Source organism: Hyla sarda, chromosome 3, assembly GCF_029499605.1.
Source record: "Hyla sarda isolate aHylSar1 chromosome 3, aHylSar1.hap1, whole genome shotgun sequence".
NCBI classification, from domain to species: Eukaryota; Metazoa; Chordata; class Amphibia; order Anura; family Hylidae; genus Hyla; species Hyla sarda.
The window spans coordinates 204809313-204824879 of record NC_079191.1 but is presented as its reverse complement, the minus strand read 5'-3'; the positions used below and the strand labels follow the sequence as shown (position 1 = coordinate 204824879).

Genomic DNA, 15567 nt, shown 5'->3' with positions numbered 1-15567 from the left:
ATTCGGGAAAATGTTTCTCATGTCCAGTGCCGCAAGATAATTCTTTATAAATACAATACAATTGGAGGTATGCTTTATGATTTATCATACAAGTGTCATTTCTACAAAGGGGTTTCACCAACATTTGGTACAATTATTATTTACAATGTATTGGCTTCAATAATAAAAATATATATACAAATATGAACATAAAATGAGAAAAATGAATGTGTGTCTATTGGACTCATCTGTATTTCACAAACACATGGGCAATCAGGTAGAATTTACAACCTACCTCTGTGCAGCTGTTTTCATGACTGACCGAGTGATATTTGTGTGCTGAAAAATTCTTCCCTGCACCATAGTTCCTGGTGGGAGTGCAATGTTCTGAGCATTCTCTCTGTGAGAAGAACAAAAACGAACGAGCACACAAAATGTATTATATGCACGAAACACAAGCTAAATTACCATTTAAATGCATAGGGGGAAATTGACCAAAACCTGTGTAGAGGAAAAAGTTGTGCCGTTGTCCACAGCAACCAGATTGCATCTTTCATTTTTAAAAAGGCCTGTGAAAACCGAAAGAATGCAATCTGATTGGTTGCTATACAGTGGGGGAAAAAGGTATTAAGTCAGCATCCAATTGTGCAATTTCTCCCACTTAAAAAGATGAGAGGCCTGTAATTTTGTTCAGAGTATACCTTTACTATGAGAGACAGAATGGGGGGAAAGAATACAGGAAATCACAATGTAGGATTTCTAATGAATTCATTGGTAAATTCCTCTGTAAAATAAGTATTTAGTCACCTACAAACAAGCAAGATTTCTGTCTCTCACAGACCTGTAACTACTTCTTTAAGTCTCCTCTGTCCTCCACTCGTTACCTGTATTAATGGCATCTGTTTGAACTTATCAGTATAAAAGACACCTGTCCACAACCTCAAACAGTAACACTCCAAACTCCACTATGGGCAAAGAGCGGTAGAAGGACACCAGAAACAAAAGCATGACAATGATCCTAAAGACACTGCCCGGGAAACTAAGGAGTGGCTTCATAAGAAGCATTTCAAGGTCCTGGACTGCCCAAATACTTATTTTCCACCATAATTTTGCAAATAAATTCTTAAAATCAGAAAATGTGATTTTATGGATTTTTCCCCCTCATTATGTCTCATAGTTGAGGTATACCTATGATGAAAATTACAGGCCTCATCTTTTTAAGTGGGAGAACTTGCACAATTGGTGGCTGACCAAATACTTTTTTTCCCACACTGTAGGCAACTGCATCACTCTTACTCTACACAGGATTTAGTAAATCTCCCATATAGGTACATTTTAAATGTAGAAAAAGGGAATGCAAAAGGAAAAATGTATTTGCGTGTGAAAAGGGGTGTTTTTATGCTGGCGGCAGAGTTTCTGTGATGCCTGCACAGGAGACCCTTATTGTAGCCCTGCTGTGAAAATAATTGCGACAATAATCATAAAGGTTCATTAGTTTTTAGTCTGTAATTAATTATTATTATTTTCGATGAAGAATGATGGGTTTGGGACATAGATAGGGGAGATGCTAAAAAGTAAAAAGAAACTTTGGAATAATTTAGGTATCCATGTCTTTCATATCTTCCATGCTTATATAGTGGTTAGGGTACCCCAGATGTACAAACTGATCAAAAGACAAACAGGACTAAAAAAAAATAAGAAAAAAATAAAATATGGGCTTTTGTGGAGTGATAAGGAACATAGGGCTCAGGATTCCAATTCAAGCAATCGGTGGGGGTTACAGTAGTGGGGTCCCCAGAGATCATACATTGTATCACCTATCCTGTAGAGAAGTGTTTCCCAACCAGGGTGCCTCCGGCTATTGCAAAACTACAACTCCAAGCATAACCGGACAGCCCTTCGGCTGTCCGGGCCATGTTGGGAGTTGTAGTTTTGCAACAGCTGGAGGCACCCTGGTTGGGAAACACTGCTGTAGAGTATGTATAGTTTGCAATCCTATCACCAAGTAAATACTTTGTGAAAACAACATGAACTATTATGATGCACACATTTTATCGCAACATTCCTTCCAAAATCTTGCAATCTTGAAATAGACAGTCAATACAGTCTTTTAGATTAAGTTCACACAAAGCAGATATAGTGCAAAATGTATTTAAAATAAAAAAAACCATTTGTGAATTCATGGTTTATACAAATACTACACGGCATTCCTACTAAAACTATCCAAATGTATAGATACATTGAGGGGTAAATGTACTAGATACAAGTAAAGTAACAGTAGCAATACAAAGTAATAAATACTTACCCAGTTTGTTGCTTGCTCCTAACATGTTCAGCCCAGTTGCGTTGCCTTTACTAGGTCTTAAGTAAAGTGCTTTGCCTCGGTCTCTCATAGGTTTTAAATGAATCCCCTGGACTTTGAAGAGTCCTAGGCTGTAGTTGAATGGACTGTGAAAACAACAAAAACATACTAAGGGAAACGGATCTCTGTGTATCGCCATATAAAAAAGTGTGAAACGGCCAAATACAGTGAAAAAGCTAAGATCGCATCATAACCAATGTGAAAAATATGTGTAAAATGTATAGATTAATAAAACCTTAACCCCTAAATTAGAGCTGGGCGGTACACCGGTTCATACCGTATACCGGTGTGTTTGTGTCTTACGATATGAATTTTTCACATACCGCAATACGTGATGGCATAGAGAAACGTAACCCGGCCGCACAGCGTCTCTGGGAAGTGTAGTCCGAGCTGCACTGAACTGACTGTGAGGAGCTGGGAGGGGACTACAACTTCCGGTGGGCACGTGACTTTCCGGGCAAGCACGGGAAACCCGCGCAGAACTGCGGAGACATGGAGGAGAGTTACCGGGCGGCCTGACCGAGGCCCTGGGTATCATGGTGAGGACCCCTGACCACCAGGAAACTCGAGCAGAACTGCTGAGACATGGAGGAGAGTTACCAAGCAGCCTGACCAAAACCCTGGGTACCATGGTGAGGACCCCTGACCACCTGACAATATACTGAGGAACCCCCCGCCCACAAATACCGTTAAATACCGTGAAACCGCCATAATTTTGTGAAATACAGTGATATACATTTTTGGTCATACCGCCCAGCTCTTAAGGACACAGCCCAATTTGACCTTAAAGGAGAACTCCAGAATATAAAAATTGTCCCCCATATTGCCGGCAGTAAAAAAAATAAAGATGAACATACCTTCCTTCGCTCCCCCGGGGCCTCCGGTAACCGGTTCCGGTCTCCGCCGCGATCCTCTTCCTTGTTGTTGGTCGTCAGCGAGTCATACTGTGCTCAGCCGATCACCGGCCGCAGCAAAGTTCAAGCTTGGCCGGCGATAGGCTGAGCGGAAGTGACGTTTTCGGCCCCAGCAGCAGGTGCCAGTGTAGTGAAGAATTGTGGGTTTTGAAGCGTTCTCACACTGCAGCTCAGCCTACCGCCGGCCGAGTCGGGACTTCACTGCAGCCAGTGATTGGCCGAGTATAACTTGCCGACCACCGGCAACCAGGAAGAGGATCGCGGTGGAGACCGGAGCCGGTTACCGGAGGCCCCAGGGGAGCGAAGGAAGGTATGTACATCGTTATTTTTTTTTCTGCCGGCAGTATGGAGGACAATTTTTATATTCTGGAGTTCTCCTTTAAAAGGGCACTCTCAGATACAAAAACTTTTGATATGTTGTAAACCATGCCAAACCAACAGGTTTTGCAGTTGCTTTCATTAAAAAAAATTCAGTATTTCATACTAAAAAGCCAGTCAACCAACTGACCATCCCCCCATATACACACACCCCCCCCCCCCCCGCCTGCTTGGACACATACTAGTCCTGCTGTGTCCATGCGTCATGGACCAATTTCCTTGATTGACAGCTTTCTTGATTGGAAAAATCCTCCCACTGTCAGCTTGTGCCCCACTACTGTCAGTGAGGACAAGTTGGGAGTTGTAGTTTTGCTAATGCTAGGGGAGATGTGAGAAGACAGCACAGTGAGGCCATGACGCCTCCCTTTGAGAGGAATTCAGACTAGGGAGCTAAATTAAAAGTGTAATAAAAAAAAAAAATAAAAGGTGCTAGACAAAAATTAGATGTACATGGTCAGGATTAGGTACTGGGTGAAAATGTTTTATTTTTGCGTTTTCGTTTTTTTTCCTCCTTCTAAAAATCATAACTCCTTTATATTTCCATCCACAGACCCACATAAGGGCTTGTTTTTTGCGTAACCAAATTGTACTTTAGATGACAGCGCTTATTTTACCATAAAATGTACGGCAAACTCAAAAAATTATAATGTATGTGAGGAAATAGAAAACTGAAATTTTCCACATTTTGGAAAGTTTCGTTTTCACACTGTACACTATACAGTAAACATGACATGTTTTCTTTATTCTGTGGGTCACTCTGGATGAAACCATGATACCCATGACTACATTTCTATTATTGTACCACTTTCAAAAAAACTTCAACTTTTTCACAAAATACCCCTCCTACACCCCACTCCCCCGCCTGCTACCTGTTTGATGTCACCAATATGTGAATAAAAGAAGTTTCCTGCATGGTGAGTGTTGCCTCCTCTCATTATCTTCTTGCTGAAGTATTTTCACAAAAAAAAAAAAAATGTTTAAAATTTACCTATTTTGACAACCTATAAATTTCTCATATCTCCGTATAAGGGGCTATGCGAGGGCTCACTTTTTTGCGCCGTGACCTGTATTTTTTTTTTTGGGTATATGTGAGAATTTGATCACATTTAATTTAATTAATTTTTTGGGGGGAATTTGGTGTGACCAAACACACAGCAATTTTGGACTTTTTTTTTAATACAATTTTTATGTCCCTCATTGGGAACTATTTTAAGCAATCATTAGATCAGCTACTGATCAGTAATATCGGCAATCTTCTCCTCTGGTCTGATCGATGTCAGACCAGAGAAGAGGGCACTGGGAGATGGACAGAGGCAGGGAAGGGGAACTCCGTCGACCATCTTGAGTGATCGTATCCCCTCGGCAGTGCCGCGGGCAATCCGATCATCCATTCAAAGCGCCGCATTGCTGCAGATGCCGTGATCTGTATTGATCATGGCATCTAAGGGGTTAATGGCAGACATCAGCATGATCGCTGATGTCTGCCATTACTGGCACGTCCCTGGCTGCAGATCGCAGCCAGGACCTGTTGTGCATGATGCGAGCGCCATTCCGATGCTCGCGTCATGTATATGACTTAAGTGTACGTCCTGGTGCGTTAAGTATCAGTGGACCAGGACGTAATTTTATGTTCTCAAGGGGTTAACAAAGGGGAGGAGACCACCCACCTATTAAAAAACACACACCAAACAAAAGCATAATGCAGAACTACTTAGCCAGTATCAGGGGTGGGTGCCAGTGTTTCAAATCTGATCAAAATCCACTTAATAAAAAAACCAAGTGTGACATTCCAAAAAGTCCAAAGCAAAGGTGGTTTATTCAACTCATGGCACAGCAACGTTTCAATTCCAAACAGGACCCATTTATAGGCAAACACATACTAAGTGTAGGGTCACATGGAGCACATCTGCAGCGTATTTTACTCTGTAGATGCGCCAACGCCAGTCATAAGAGCAAGCTCTCTGCTGCAGTTGAAGAGAGCAGGCAACGGGACCAGTGAAGCAGCAGGCAACGGGACCACAGGATGCATGGTAAACAACTGTATGGCACAGAGGGGAGGGGGGGGGGGGAACTGTATGGGACGGAGCACAAGGCATTAAGATGGAGGGGGAGAGGGATAATGGCGGAGGGGGGGGGGGGGGGAGTAATAAAGCACAAGGCATTGAAATTTTATGTCTTGTGCTTTATTACTCCCCTCTCCCCTTCCATCTTAATCCCCTTGCCAGTCCCCCCTTCCTCTGATCCCCCTTTTGCCATATCCGATAATGGCAAAAGAGGATTAATATGGAGGGAGGAAAATGACAAGAGGGGATCAGAGGGAGGGGGGAATAATGACACAAGGGGATTAATATGGAGGAGGGGGGGGGGGGGTTGATTATCCCCCCCCCTCCATCTTAATCCCCTTGTGCTATTATTATCCGATATGGCAAAAGGGGATCAGAGGGAAGGGGGAATTATCAAACCCCCCCCCCCCCTCCATATTAATCCCCCTGTATCATTATTCCCCCTCCTCCATCTTAATCCCCTTGTTCCATATTGGATAATAATGGCACAAGGGGATAAAGATGGAGGGGGAATAATGGTAAAAGGGAATCAGAGGGAGGTGGGAATTGTGGGACAGGGGGAGTAAGACGGAGGGGGAATAATAGCACAAGGGGATTAAGATGGAGATGGGATGCATTAGTATAAAGGTAAGAACACGCCTTTTGTCTGCGGGTACCCCTCGCTCGCAAGTTCCGCGTGAGGGGGTACCCGTGGACATACTTTCAGGCCTTGGGGGTATGGTCGCCGAAAAGGTTGAGAACCACTGGTCTAAAGGGACATGTGAATGCTCCCTGGTGGGCTAGGGGGGTGGATCACCCCCCCCCCCCCACAGCACGATCGCAGGGGGGGCGATCCACTATGGAGGTAGCCGGAGGACTTACCTCTGCTTCCTCCTGTCCCGGCTCTGTCATTGATAGATCCTGGCTGGACCAGACTCTATCAATGGATCACAGAGCACACAGATTAATAGAGTTCAATAGAATCTATTCATCTGTCTGAGGAATCTAATGATTCATCATAAGTCTAATAAAGTGTAAAAGAAAAATAAAAGTTTGAAAGACACCCAGTGGTCTTCAAACGGTGCACCTCCAGATGTTACAAAACTACAATTCCCAGCATGCCAGGACAGCCGTTGGCTGTCCGGGCATGCTGGGAGTTGTAGTTTTGCAACATCTGGAGGGCCACAGTTTGAAGACCGCTGCATTAACCCCTTCCATGTTAAAAGTTCAAATCACCCCCTTTTCCTATATAAAAACATGCAAACATAATAAAAATAAACATATTTGGTATCGCTTCGTGCGTAATTGTACAACCTATTAAAATATAACATTATGTATCCCGTACGGTAAATGTAAAAAAATACCGAACCACAGATTTGCAATTTTATAATATCCCAGAAAAAAAGTTAAAAAGCAATTAAAAAGTCAGATCAATGCCAAAATGGTACCAATACAAAAAACAGATTATGGTGCAAAAAATGAGCCCTCATACAGCCTGGTATGCGGAAAAAAAATAAAGCTACAGGGGTTAAAAAATGGCAATTAAAAAAATTAGAAAAAGTTCAGAATTAGTAAAACATGATGTAAACTATACAAATCTGGTATCGCTGTAATCAGGCGCCTAAAGTATAAAACTAACATGTTACCTCAACCACAAGGTAAATGGCGCAGAAAAGAAAAACACCAAATCTGCAAAATTATCTTTTACTATTTCAATTTCACTTCCCTAAATATATATATATTTTTTGGTTCAGAGAATATGTTATTGAAAAATTAAAAGGTGTCATTATAGTAGGTAGATATCATTATAGTAGGTAGATATCATTATAGTAGGTAGTTATGGCTATTTTAGGGCGAGGAGGAAAAAATCAGAGCGTAAAAGCGAAAATTGGCCCGGACAAGTGGATCGTCATGAGGGACAAGTAGATTTTGCTCCATTTTTGTCCCGTGGACAAGTAGTTTTTTATAAAATTTCCACACCCCTGAGGTATGTATCCCATTACTTATTTTTTTAACAGGTGGCAGTCTGAAACAATTTTTACATCCCGGAGTACTCCTTTAAGCCTGGGATGGGATGTGATATACCTTTAATTTGTTCGTATTGACTATCCTTATACATTTTTCCTATATGCATTCATCTATTTATGGACTAAAAGAGTGGGGAAGGGGGGGTAATCCGTTTACCATGTCATTCTATTTTTACATTAGTTTATGCATATTGACATTTTTTGTGTGTGTTCTTTGGCTTCCTTGTCATGAGTTTAGGTCATTGGGGTGGCTGCATATTAAATTCAATTACACGCCAAAATATTTAAAGACATTGGTCCTATGGGGATATTGTTGGTAGGCAATAAATAAAAACATTGTTATATAGTATTATCAGTTCTCCCCTTTTTTGACCCAGCGTTGCCCAGAGAGTACATTGCGAGTGACTGAAAATAGTTTGTGCTTCCCGGTAACGGGCACGCTCCAATAGAGACAGTGGGAGATTGCAAAGATGCCTTCAGACATATTGTGCCCGGTTGTATTCATTCATTCCATTGGTGAGCAAAACATCCATTCCATTGAAGGGATTAGAGGTCTGGATCCCCCCACTAGACCAGAAGTTTAATATCCCTGCATGAATAAGATTGTAAGCCTGGCACACGATCAAGGTCCTATGTTATGACTATGTACACAGTGTGGTTTCTAAGTAGGCTATTGATTAAATCACTAAGGATCGCCCTGTTGACCTTGTCCTACAAAGCATCATACAGCCATTATACATCTTTTTCTTACAAATACGTTTGACCTTATGTTGCATTTATGTATTGTGCGTGAGGACCTTATATAAGGCGTACATGGTTTTTATCTATTAATTTTATTTATTTATTTGGCTGGTGTTCATTCCCTTTTTTGCATTTATCCCATTGGAGTCCGTCCACACAGGAAGAGGATTCCTGCCTTCAGATTGTCCTGCTCTGTGGGCTCACAACAATCAACTACATAGCGGATGCTGTGTTGTGGTGATATGTGGTGTTTTAAAGTTCTGGGAGCAAGCGTTCCGTGCAGCAACAAACCATGTAACATATAGAGCTATTCCCTGCAAAGCCTGCGCACATGCACAATATAATTTTCATACCAGCTAACGTTGCCATGGTATACTACAGGAGCAGGGCGAGCATGCTAACTGCAATTTCCATATCCCTGATTTTGGATGATACTTCTAAGGGATTGATTAAGTCCTTTTTAGGGCTGCAGCTAACAATTTTTTTAATAATCGATTAGTTGTCGATTATTTCATCAATTAATCTGAAAAAAACGACAAAATACAAAAAAAAAAAAAAGGGGGTTCGGCTGATTCTACTTGAAAAATTATGTACAATGGCAATATTAAAAGTTTCTAGCATGTGATGTGACCTAACAGCAGCAATTTTGGAATTTTTTTTTTCTTCACGTTTATGCCAGTTGCTGTACAGGATTATTATGATCCTGTACAGAAACCAGCGTAAATTTGATATTGCCGCAAGGGTAACAGTAAACATTAACATTTTATTTTAATAGTTCAGACAAACATTTACTTTTAATAGTTAAGACACTTAGCAATGCGGCAGTATCAGATACGTAAACATTTTTCTCAACTTTTTTTGTATAGCAATAAGAAAAGGGGGAGCTAATTTTTGTTGGTGGAGCGGTTTGTTTACCCTTTTTTTTTTTTTTTTTTTTTTACTTTTTTTTAAACTTTTTTTTTTATATAGTACTCCTATACACATGGGGGTATGTGCAGACGGCAGAGCACTGAACGCGACCCATGTCCGTAGTACAGACTCTCTGGTACTACAAACACTAGGATGCAATGTTCTGCACATACTACCATGTGTAAAGCAGTGTATATGTACTACAGGCATAACGTTTCAATGCTCTGCACATACTGTGGGGATCAAAAGTTTGGTCAACCCAGGTAAAAATTTGCATTAATGTGCAAAAAGAACCCAAGGAAAGATGGAAAAGTCTCCAAAAGGCATCAAATTACAGATTAGACATTCTTATAATATGTCAACAAAAGTTAGATTTTATTTCCATCATTTACACTTTCAAAATAACAGAAAACAAAAAAATGGCGTCTGCAAAAGTTTGGACACCCTGGAGAATTTATAGCATGCACTGCCCCCTTTGCAAAGCTGAGACCTGCCAGTGTCATGGATTGCTCTCAATCATCATCTGGGAAAACCAGATGATGTCAATCTCAAAAGGTTTTAAATGCCCAGACTCATCTGACCTTGCCCCAACAACCAGCACCATGGATTCTTCTAAGCAGTTGTCTAGAAATCTGAAACTGAAAATAGTTGACGCTCACAAAGCTGGAGAAGGCTATAAGAAGATAGCAAAACGTTTTCAGATGTCAATATCCTCTGTTCGGAATGTAATTAAGAAATGGCAGTAATCAGGAACAGTGGAAGTTAAAGCAAGATCTGGAGGACCAAGAAAAATATCAGACAGAACAGCTTGCAGGATTGTGAGAAAAACAATTCAAAACCCATGTTTGACTGCACAATCCCTCCAGAAAGATCTGGCAGACACTGGAGTTGTGGTACAATATTCCACTTTAAAAAGGGATTCTTGTACAAATATGGTCTTCATGGAAGAGTCATCAGAAGAAAACCTCTTCTACGTCCTAACCACAAAAATCAGCGTTTGAACTTTGCAAATGAACATATAGACAAGCCTGATGCATTTTGGAAACAAGTTCTGTGGACCGATGAGGTTAAAATTGGACTTTTTGGCCAGATTGAGCAAAGGTGTGTTTAAAGAAGAAGGGGAACAGAATTTAATGAAAATAACCTTTGTCCAACTGTTAAGCATGGGGGTGGATCAATCATGCTTTGGGGTTGTGTTGCAGCCAGTGGCACAGGGATGCTAACTTGATGCCATCTGTGAAAAAAGCTGAAGTTAAAGAGAGGATGGCTTCTACAAATGGATAATGATCCTAAACACACCTCAAAATCAATGGGGGATTACATCAAGAGGTGTAAACTGAAGGTTTTGCCACGGCCTTCACAATCTCCTGACCCCAACATAATTGAAAATCTATGCATAGACCTTAAAAGAGCAGTGCATGACAGACCGCCCAGAAATCTCAAAGAACTGGAAGACTTTTGTAGGGAAGAATGGGCAAAGATACCTCAAACAAGAATTGAAAGACTCTTGGCTGGCTACAAAAAGCGTGTAGATGCCATTTTTAGTTTTCTGTTATTTTGAAAGTGTAAATGATGGAAATAAAATCTTTATTTTGTTGACATATTATAAGAATGCCTAATCTGTAATTTGATACCTTTTGGAGATTTTTCCATCTTTCCTTGGCTTCTTTATGCACATTAATACAAATTTTTACCTGGGAAGCCCAAACTTTTGATCCCCACTGTACCCCCATGGGTAAAGCGGTGTGCACTGCACACACTTTATTAAGTAGGGCCATTATATTACCCCCCCTCTGATGCCCCCTGTGCCATTATATCCCCCCCCCCTCTGATGCTCCATGTGCCATTATACCCCTCCCCCTCTAATGACTGCTGTGTAATTATATTCACCCCGAGTCATTATACCCCCCCCCTCTGATGCCCCCTCTTTCATTATATTCCCCCCCTCTGATGCCCCATGTCATTATACCCCTCCTCTGGTGCCCCCCGTGTCATGATACCTCCCCTCCTCTCTGATCCCTTGCTACCTGTACTCCGCCCCCATGTGAGCTCCGGCAGGCTCAGGGGCTCGGTGGTCATGGTTGGTACTGGACCGCATCCTCGGTCCGGACAGAGGTGCGAGCGATGTGGGACGTCATCGCATGTGCCTACGCCGGGACGTTGTTGTCCTGTGCGGCTTACTATAGGCTGCCGCACACAGCTGCAGCCTATAGGAGTTTAGTTACAGGGCAAAACAGATTGCCCCGTTATATGTGAATTCCTCAGGCATTTTGCCCTGCGTGCCCGAAGCATGGCTAAATGCCTGAAGAATTCACCTGCCCGGCACCCGGAAATGTATGTCCCGGGCATCGGGTGATACAATTTCCACAGTGACTCACTGTCACTGAGGCTGATGCGGGATTTTCGTGACTCGCGCCTGACCGCAGCAGCCTCCTGGCTGCGGACAATGAATCCAATTATCAAATTTAATCGATTTTATCGATTAATCGTTGCAGCTCTAGTCCTTTTTCAAGCAAAATTTTAACTGCACTGTATTTGTATACACAGTTTTTATATATGATGTATTCACTGTATTGACAAAGAAATACTTACTAATGCAACCAGCTAGAAATCTCATATTGCTGCAAAGCTCTTCATGCAGTTATGTCTCTGACAGATATGTTAATGATTACAAGTGTGTTCTGATCAGAAACTATTCATAAATCTAAAAACAACAAAAAGCAGAGCTCCTCATAGGACAGTATGTCGTAGACAATGTGAAGATAGACAGGAATCACAGCTGTTTTAGTGGTCCTCTCACCTGGTACGGTTGTGTAATTGACAACCACACAAGCGAATGAAAATAGTGGTGCAGCCTCCCGTATCGGATCCAGCGATGAGCAGGCCGATTCAGAGCAGAATGTATGACTAAAGAGGAAAAATACCCAGTTCCACAGCGCAGTCCACAAATTCAATCAGAAGATGATGATGGATGTATAAGATATTTATTAGGCCAGGGTGCAATGCGTTTCGGGGCTTGGGATCCCCTTCGTCAGGCAAATAGGCATCATAACATATCAGACAAACTGGTGCCCTTAAATAAAACCATTTTTTGGCGCCAAATGAAGCTCCGTCCAATGGGCGTGGCCTCCATGAGCGGAGGTAACATGATAAATGTATTGAAAAAACAACATAATGAAGTACATATACATTAAAAAACCATCTCATATACAGAATAGAAATACCTGGAGCACATCTGAAACAAACTAAACGCCCCAGGAGAGCTTGCATATCCGAGCTAGCAGCGCCTGCGCCAACTCCCGATGATACTGATGATGACGGCCGGGGAGAAGACAGCGCATGCGCTCGCTCGCACCGTGCAGAGAGAGACGGCGCCCGAGCGCACTGGAATCGGACAGAGTCCGAGGAGTAAGCACAATGCGCGTGCGCCTCGGGACCCGCCATAGCCAAACACATGTGTCGGCGCAGCGAATCCCGCAGCTATCCAATCCGGCACAGTGCAACATAAGCATGGGGGAAGGGCTGGGCTGATGGAACAAATATCAAAAAATTGGGGTGCAATTATATATATTTTATATTATATTATTTTTTATTATTTTATATTATATTTTATCTTTATAATTGCACCTCAATTTTTTTATATTTGTTCCATCAGCCCAGCCCTTCCCCCATGCTTATGTTGCATTGTGCCGGATTGGATAGCTGCGGGATTCGCTGCGCCGACACATGTGTTTGGCTACGGCGGGTCCCGAGGGGCACGCGCATTGTGCTTACTCCTCGGACTCTGTCCGATTCCAGTGCGCGTGCGCTCGGGCGCCGTCTCTCTCTGCACGGTGCGAGCGAGGGCATGCGCTGTCTTCTCCCCGGCCGTCATCATCAGTATCATCGGGAGTTGGCGCAGGCGCTGCTAGCTCGGATATGCACGCTCTCCTGGGGCGTTTAGTTTGTTTCAGATGCGCTCCAGGTATTTCTATTCTGTATATGAGATGATTTTTTAATGTATATGTACTTCATTATGTTTTTCAATACATTTATTTTATCATGTTACTTCCGCTCATGGAGGCCATGCCCATTGGGCGGAGCTTCATTTGGCGCCAAAAAATGGTTTTATTTAAGGGCACCAGTTTGTCTGATATGTTATGATGCCTATTTGGCTGACGAAGGGGATCCCAAGCCCCGAAACGCGTTGCACCCTGGCCTAATAAATAGCTTATACATCCATCATCATCTTCTGATTGAATTTGTGGACTGCGCTGTGGAACCGGGTATTTTTCCTCTTTAGTCATACATTCTGATCAGAAACTAGGCCACAAAAAAGGATAAAAATGCTTCCCCTGCTGTCCTATATGAAGGTTCTCAGACTACTTTTTGGTAATGTACCTCTTAGTACTAGATCACTGACCACTAGGTATGCCCAGTTGACAGACTGAGAGGGGCACATCTTTGGACCGAGAAAAGCAAGATGGTCATTTGGACAAACTGCAAGTCATCTAGGCTGTTCTGACTAATCTATTAGGGTATGTTCACGAGTGCATATATGCTGCATATTTTCTGCTGCATATTTTCCCAGCCATTGGAGTCAATGGGTTGATAAAACCGCAGCAGAAAACCTGCAGCAAAATAAGTATGTGTAAACATCCCTTACAAGGTGTTGGAGGCAGTGGTTATATGAGTGCATGCACACATGGCAAACAGGTCTTAGAAAGCCCGAAGAGGATTATTTCATCTGCTGCCAAACACGAGCAGCTCCCACATTTTCCCTGTCCACCGTTCAGACAAAAAGGTGGTTCCTTCATTACACTGTCTCAGTTGGACCATTTCCAGGTGCTTAGTAGAATAAGATTTGGTGTCACTGTGCTTATTATCTACTCTGCCATTGACAAATAGCCACCATTGCCTTTGTTTGTAGTGGTGGTAGGAATGGGAAACCTGGTTTGCTACTTTATCATACACTGCTCAAAAAAAATAAAAGGGAACACGTAAACAACACAATGTAACTCCAAGTCAATCACACTTCTGTGAAATCACACTGTCCACTCAGGAAGCAACACTGATTGACAATCAATTTCACATGCTGTTGTGCAAATGGAACAGACAACAGGTGGAAATTATAGGCAATTAGCAAGACGCCCCCAAAAAAGGAGTGATTCTGCAGCTGGTGACCACAGACCACTTCACAGTTCCTATGCTTCCTGGCTGATGTTTTGGCCACTTTTGAATGCTGGCGGTGCTTTTACTCTAGTGGTAGTATGAGACGGGGTCTACAGCTCATCCAAGATGGCACATCAATGCGAGCTGTGGAAAGAAGGTTTGCTGTGTCTGTCAGTGTAGTGTCCTGAGCATGGAGGCGCTACAAGGAGACAGGCCAGTACATCAGGAGAAGTGGAGGAGGGCAACAATCGAGCAGCAGGACCACTACCTCTGCCTTTGTGCAAGGAGGAGCAGGAGGAGCACTGCCAGAGCCCTGCAAAATGACCTCCAATAGGCCACAAATGTGCATGTGTTCACTCAAACGGTCAGAAACAGACTCCACAAAGGTGGTATGAGGGTCCGACATCCACAGGTGGAGACGCCGTGGAGAACGTTCTGCTGCCTGCAACATCCTCCAGCATGACCGGTTTGGTGGTGGGTCAGTAATGGTGTGGGGTGGCATTTCTTTGGGGAGCCGCACAGTCCTTCATGTACTTGCCAGAGGTAGCCTCCTGACTGCCATTAGGTACCGAGATGAGATCCTCAGACCCCTTGTGAGACCATAAGCTGGTGCGGTTGGCCCTCGGTTCCTCCTAATGCAAGACTATGCTAGACCTCATGTGGCTGGAGTGTGTCAGCAGTTCATGCAAGAGAAAGGCATTGATGCTATGGCCTGACCAGCCCGTTCCCCAGACCTGAATCCAACTGACCACATCTGGGACATCATGTCTCGCTCCATCCACCAACAACACATTGCACCACAGACAATCTGCCACCTCTTCAGGAGCATGCCCTGGCATTGTAGGGAGGTCATAAGTGCACATGGAGGCCACACACACACTACTGAGCTTCATTTTGACTTGTTTTAAGGACATTACATCAAAGTTGGATCAGCCTGTAGTGCGGTTTTCCACTTTGATTTTGAGTGTCACTCCATATCCAGACCTCCATGGGTTGATAAATTTAATTTCCATTGATAATTTGTGTGTGATTTTGTTGTCAGCACATTCAACTATGTAAAGACG

General features: G+C 42.9%; 1 protein-coding gene across 1 annotated transcript in view; it reads right to left on the bottom strand.

Annotated features, from left to right (window-relative positions):
* The window catches only part of SENP6 (SUMO specific peptidase 6), a 154818-nt gene that overhangs the window by 101746 nt on the left and 37505 nt on the right, over positions 1–15567 (bottom strand). The window contains 3 exon segments of the mRNA XM_056565910.1: positions 275–380; positions 2285–2363; positions 2365–2427. Coding sequence (XP_056421885.1) covers positions 275–380; positions 2285–2363; positions 2365–2427 — 248 coding nt within the window.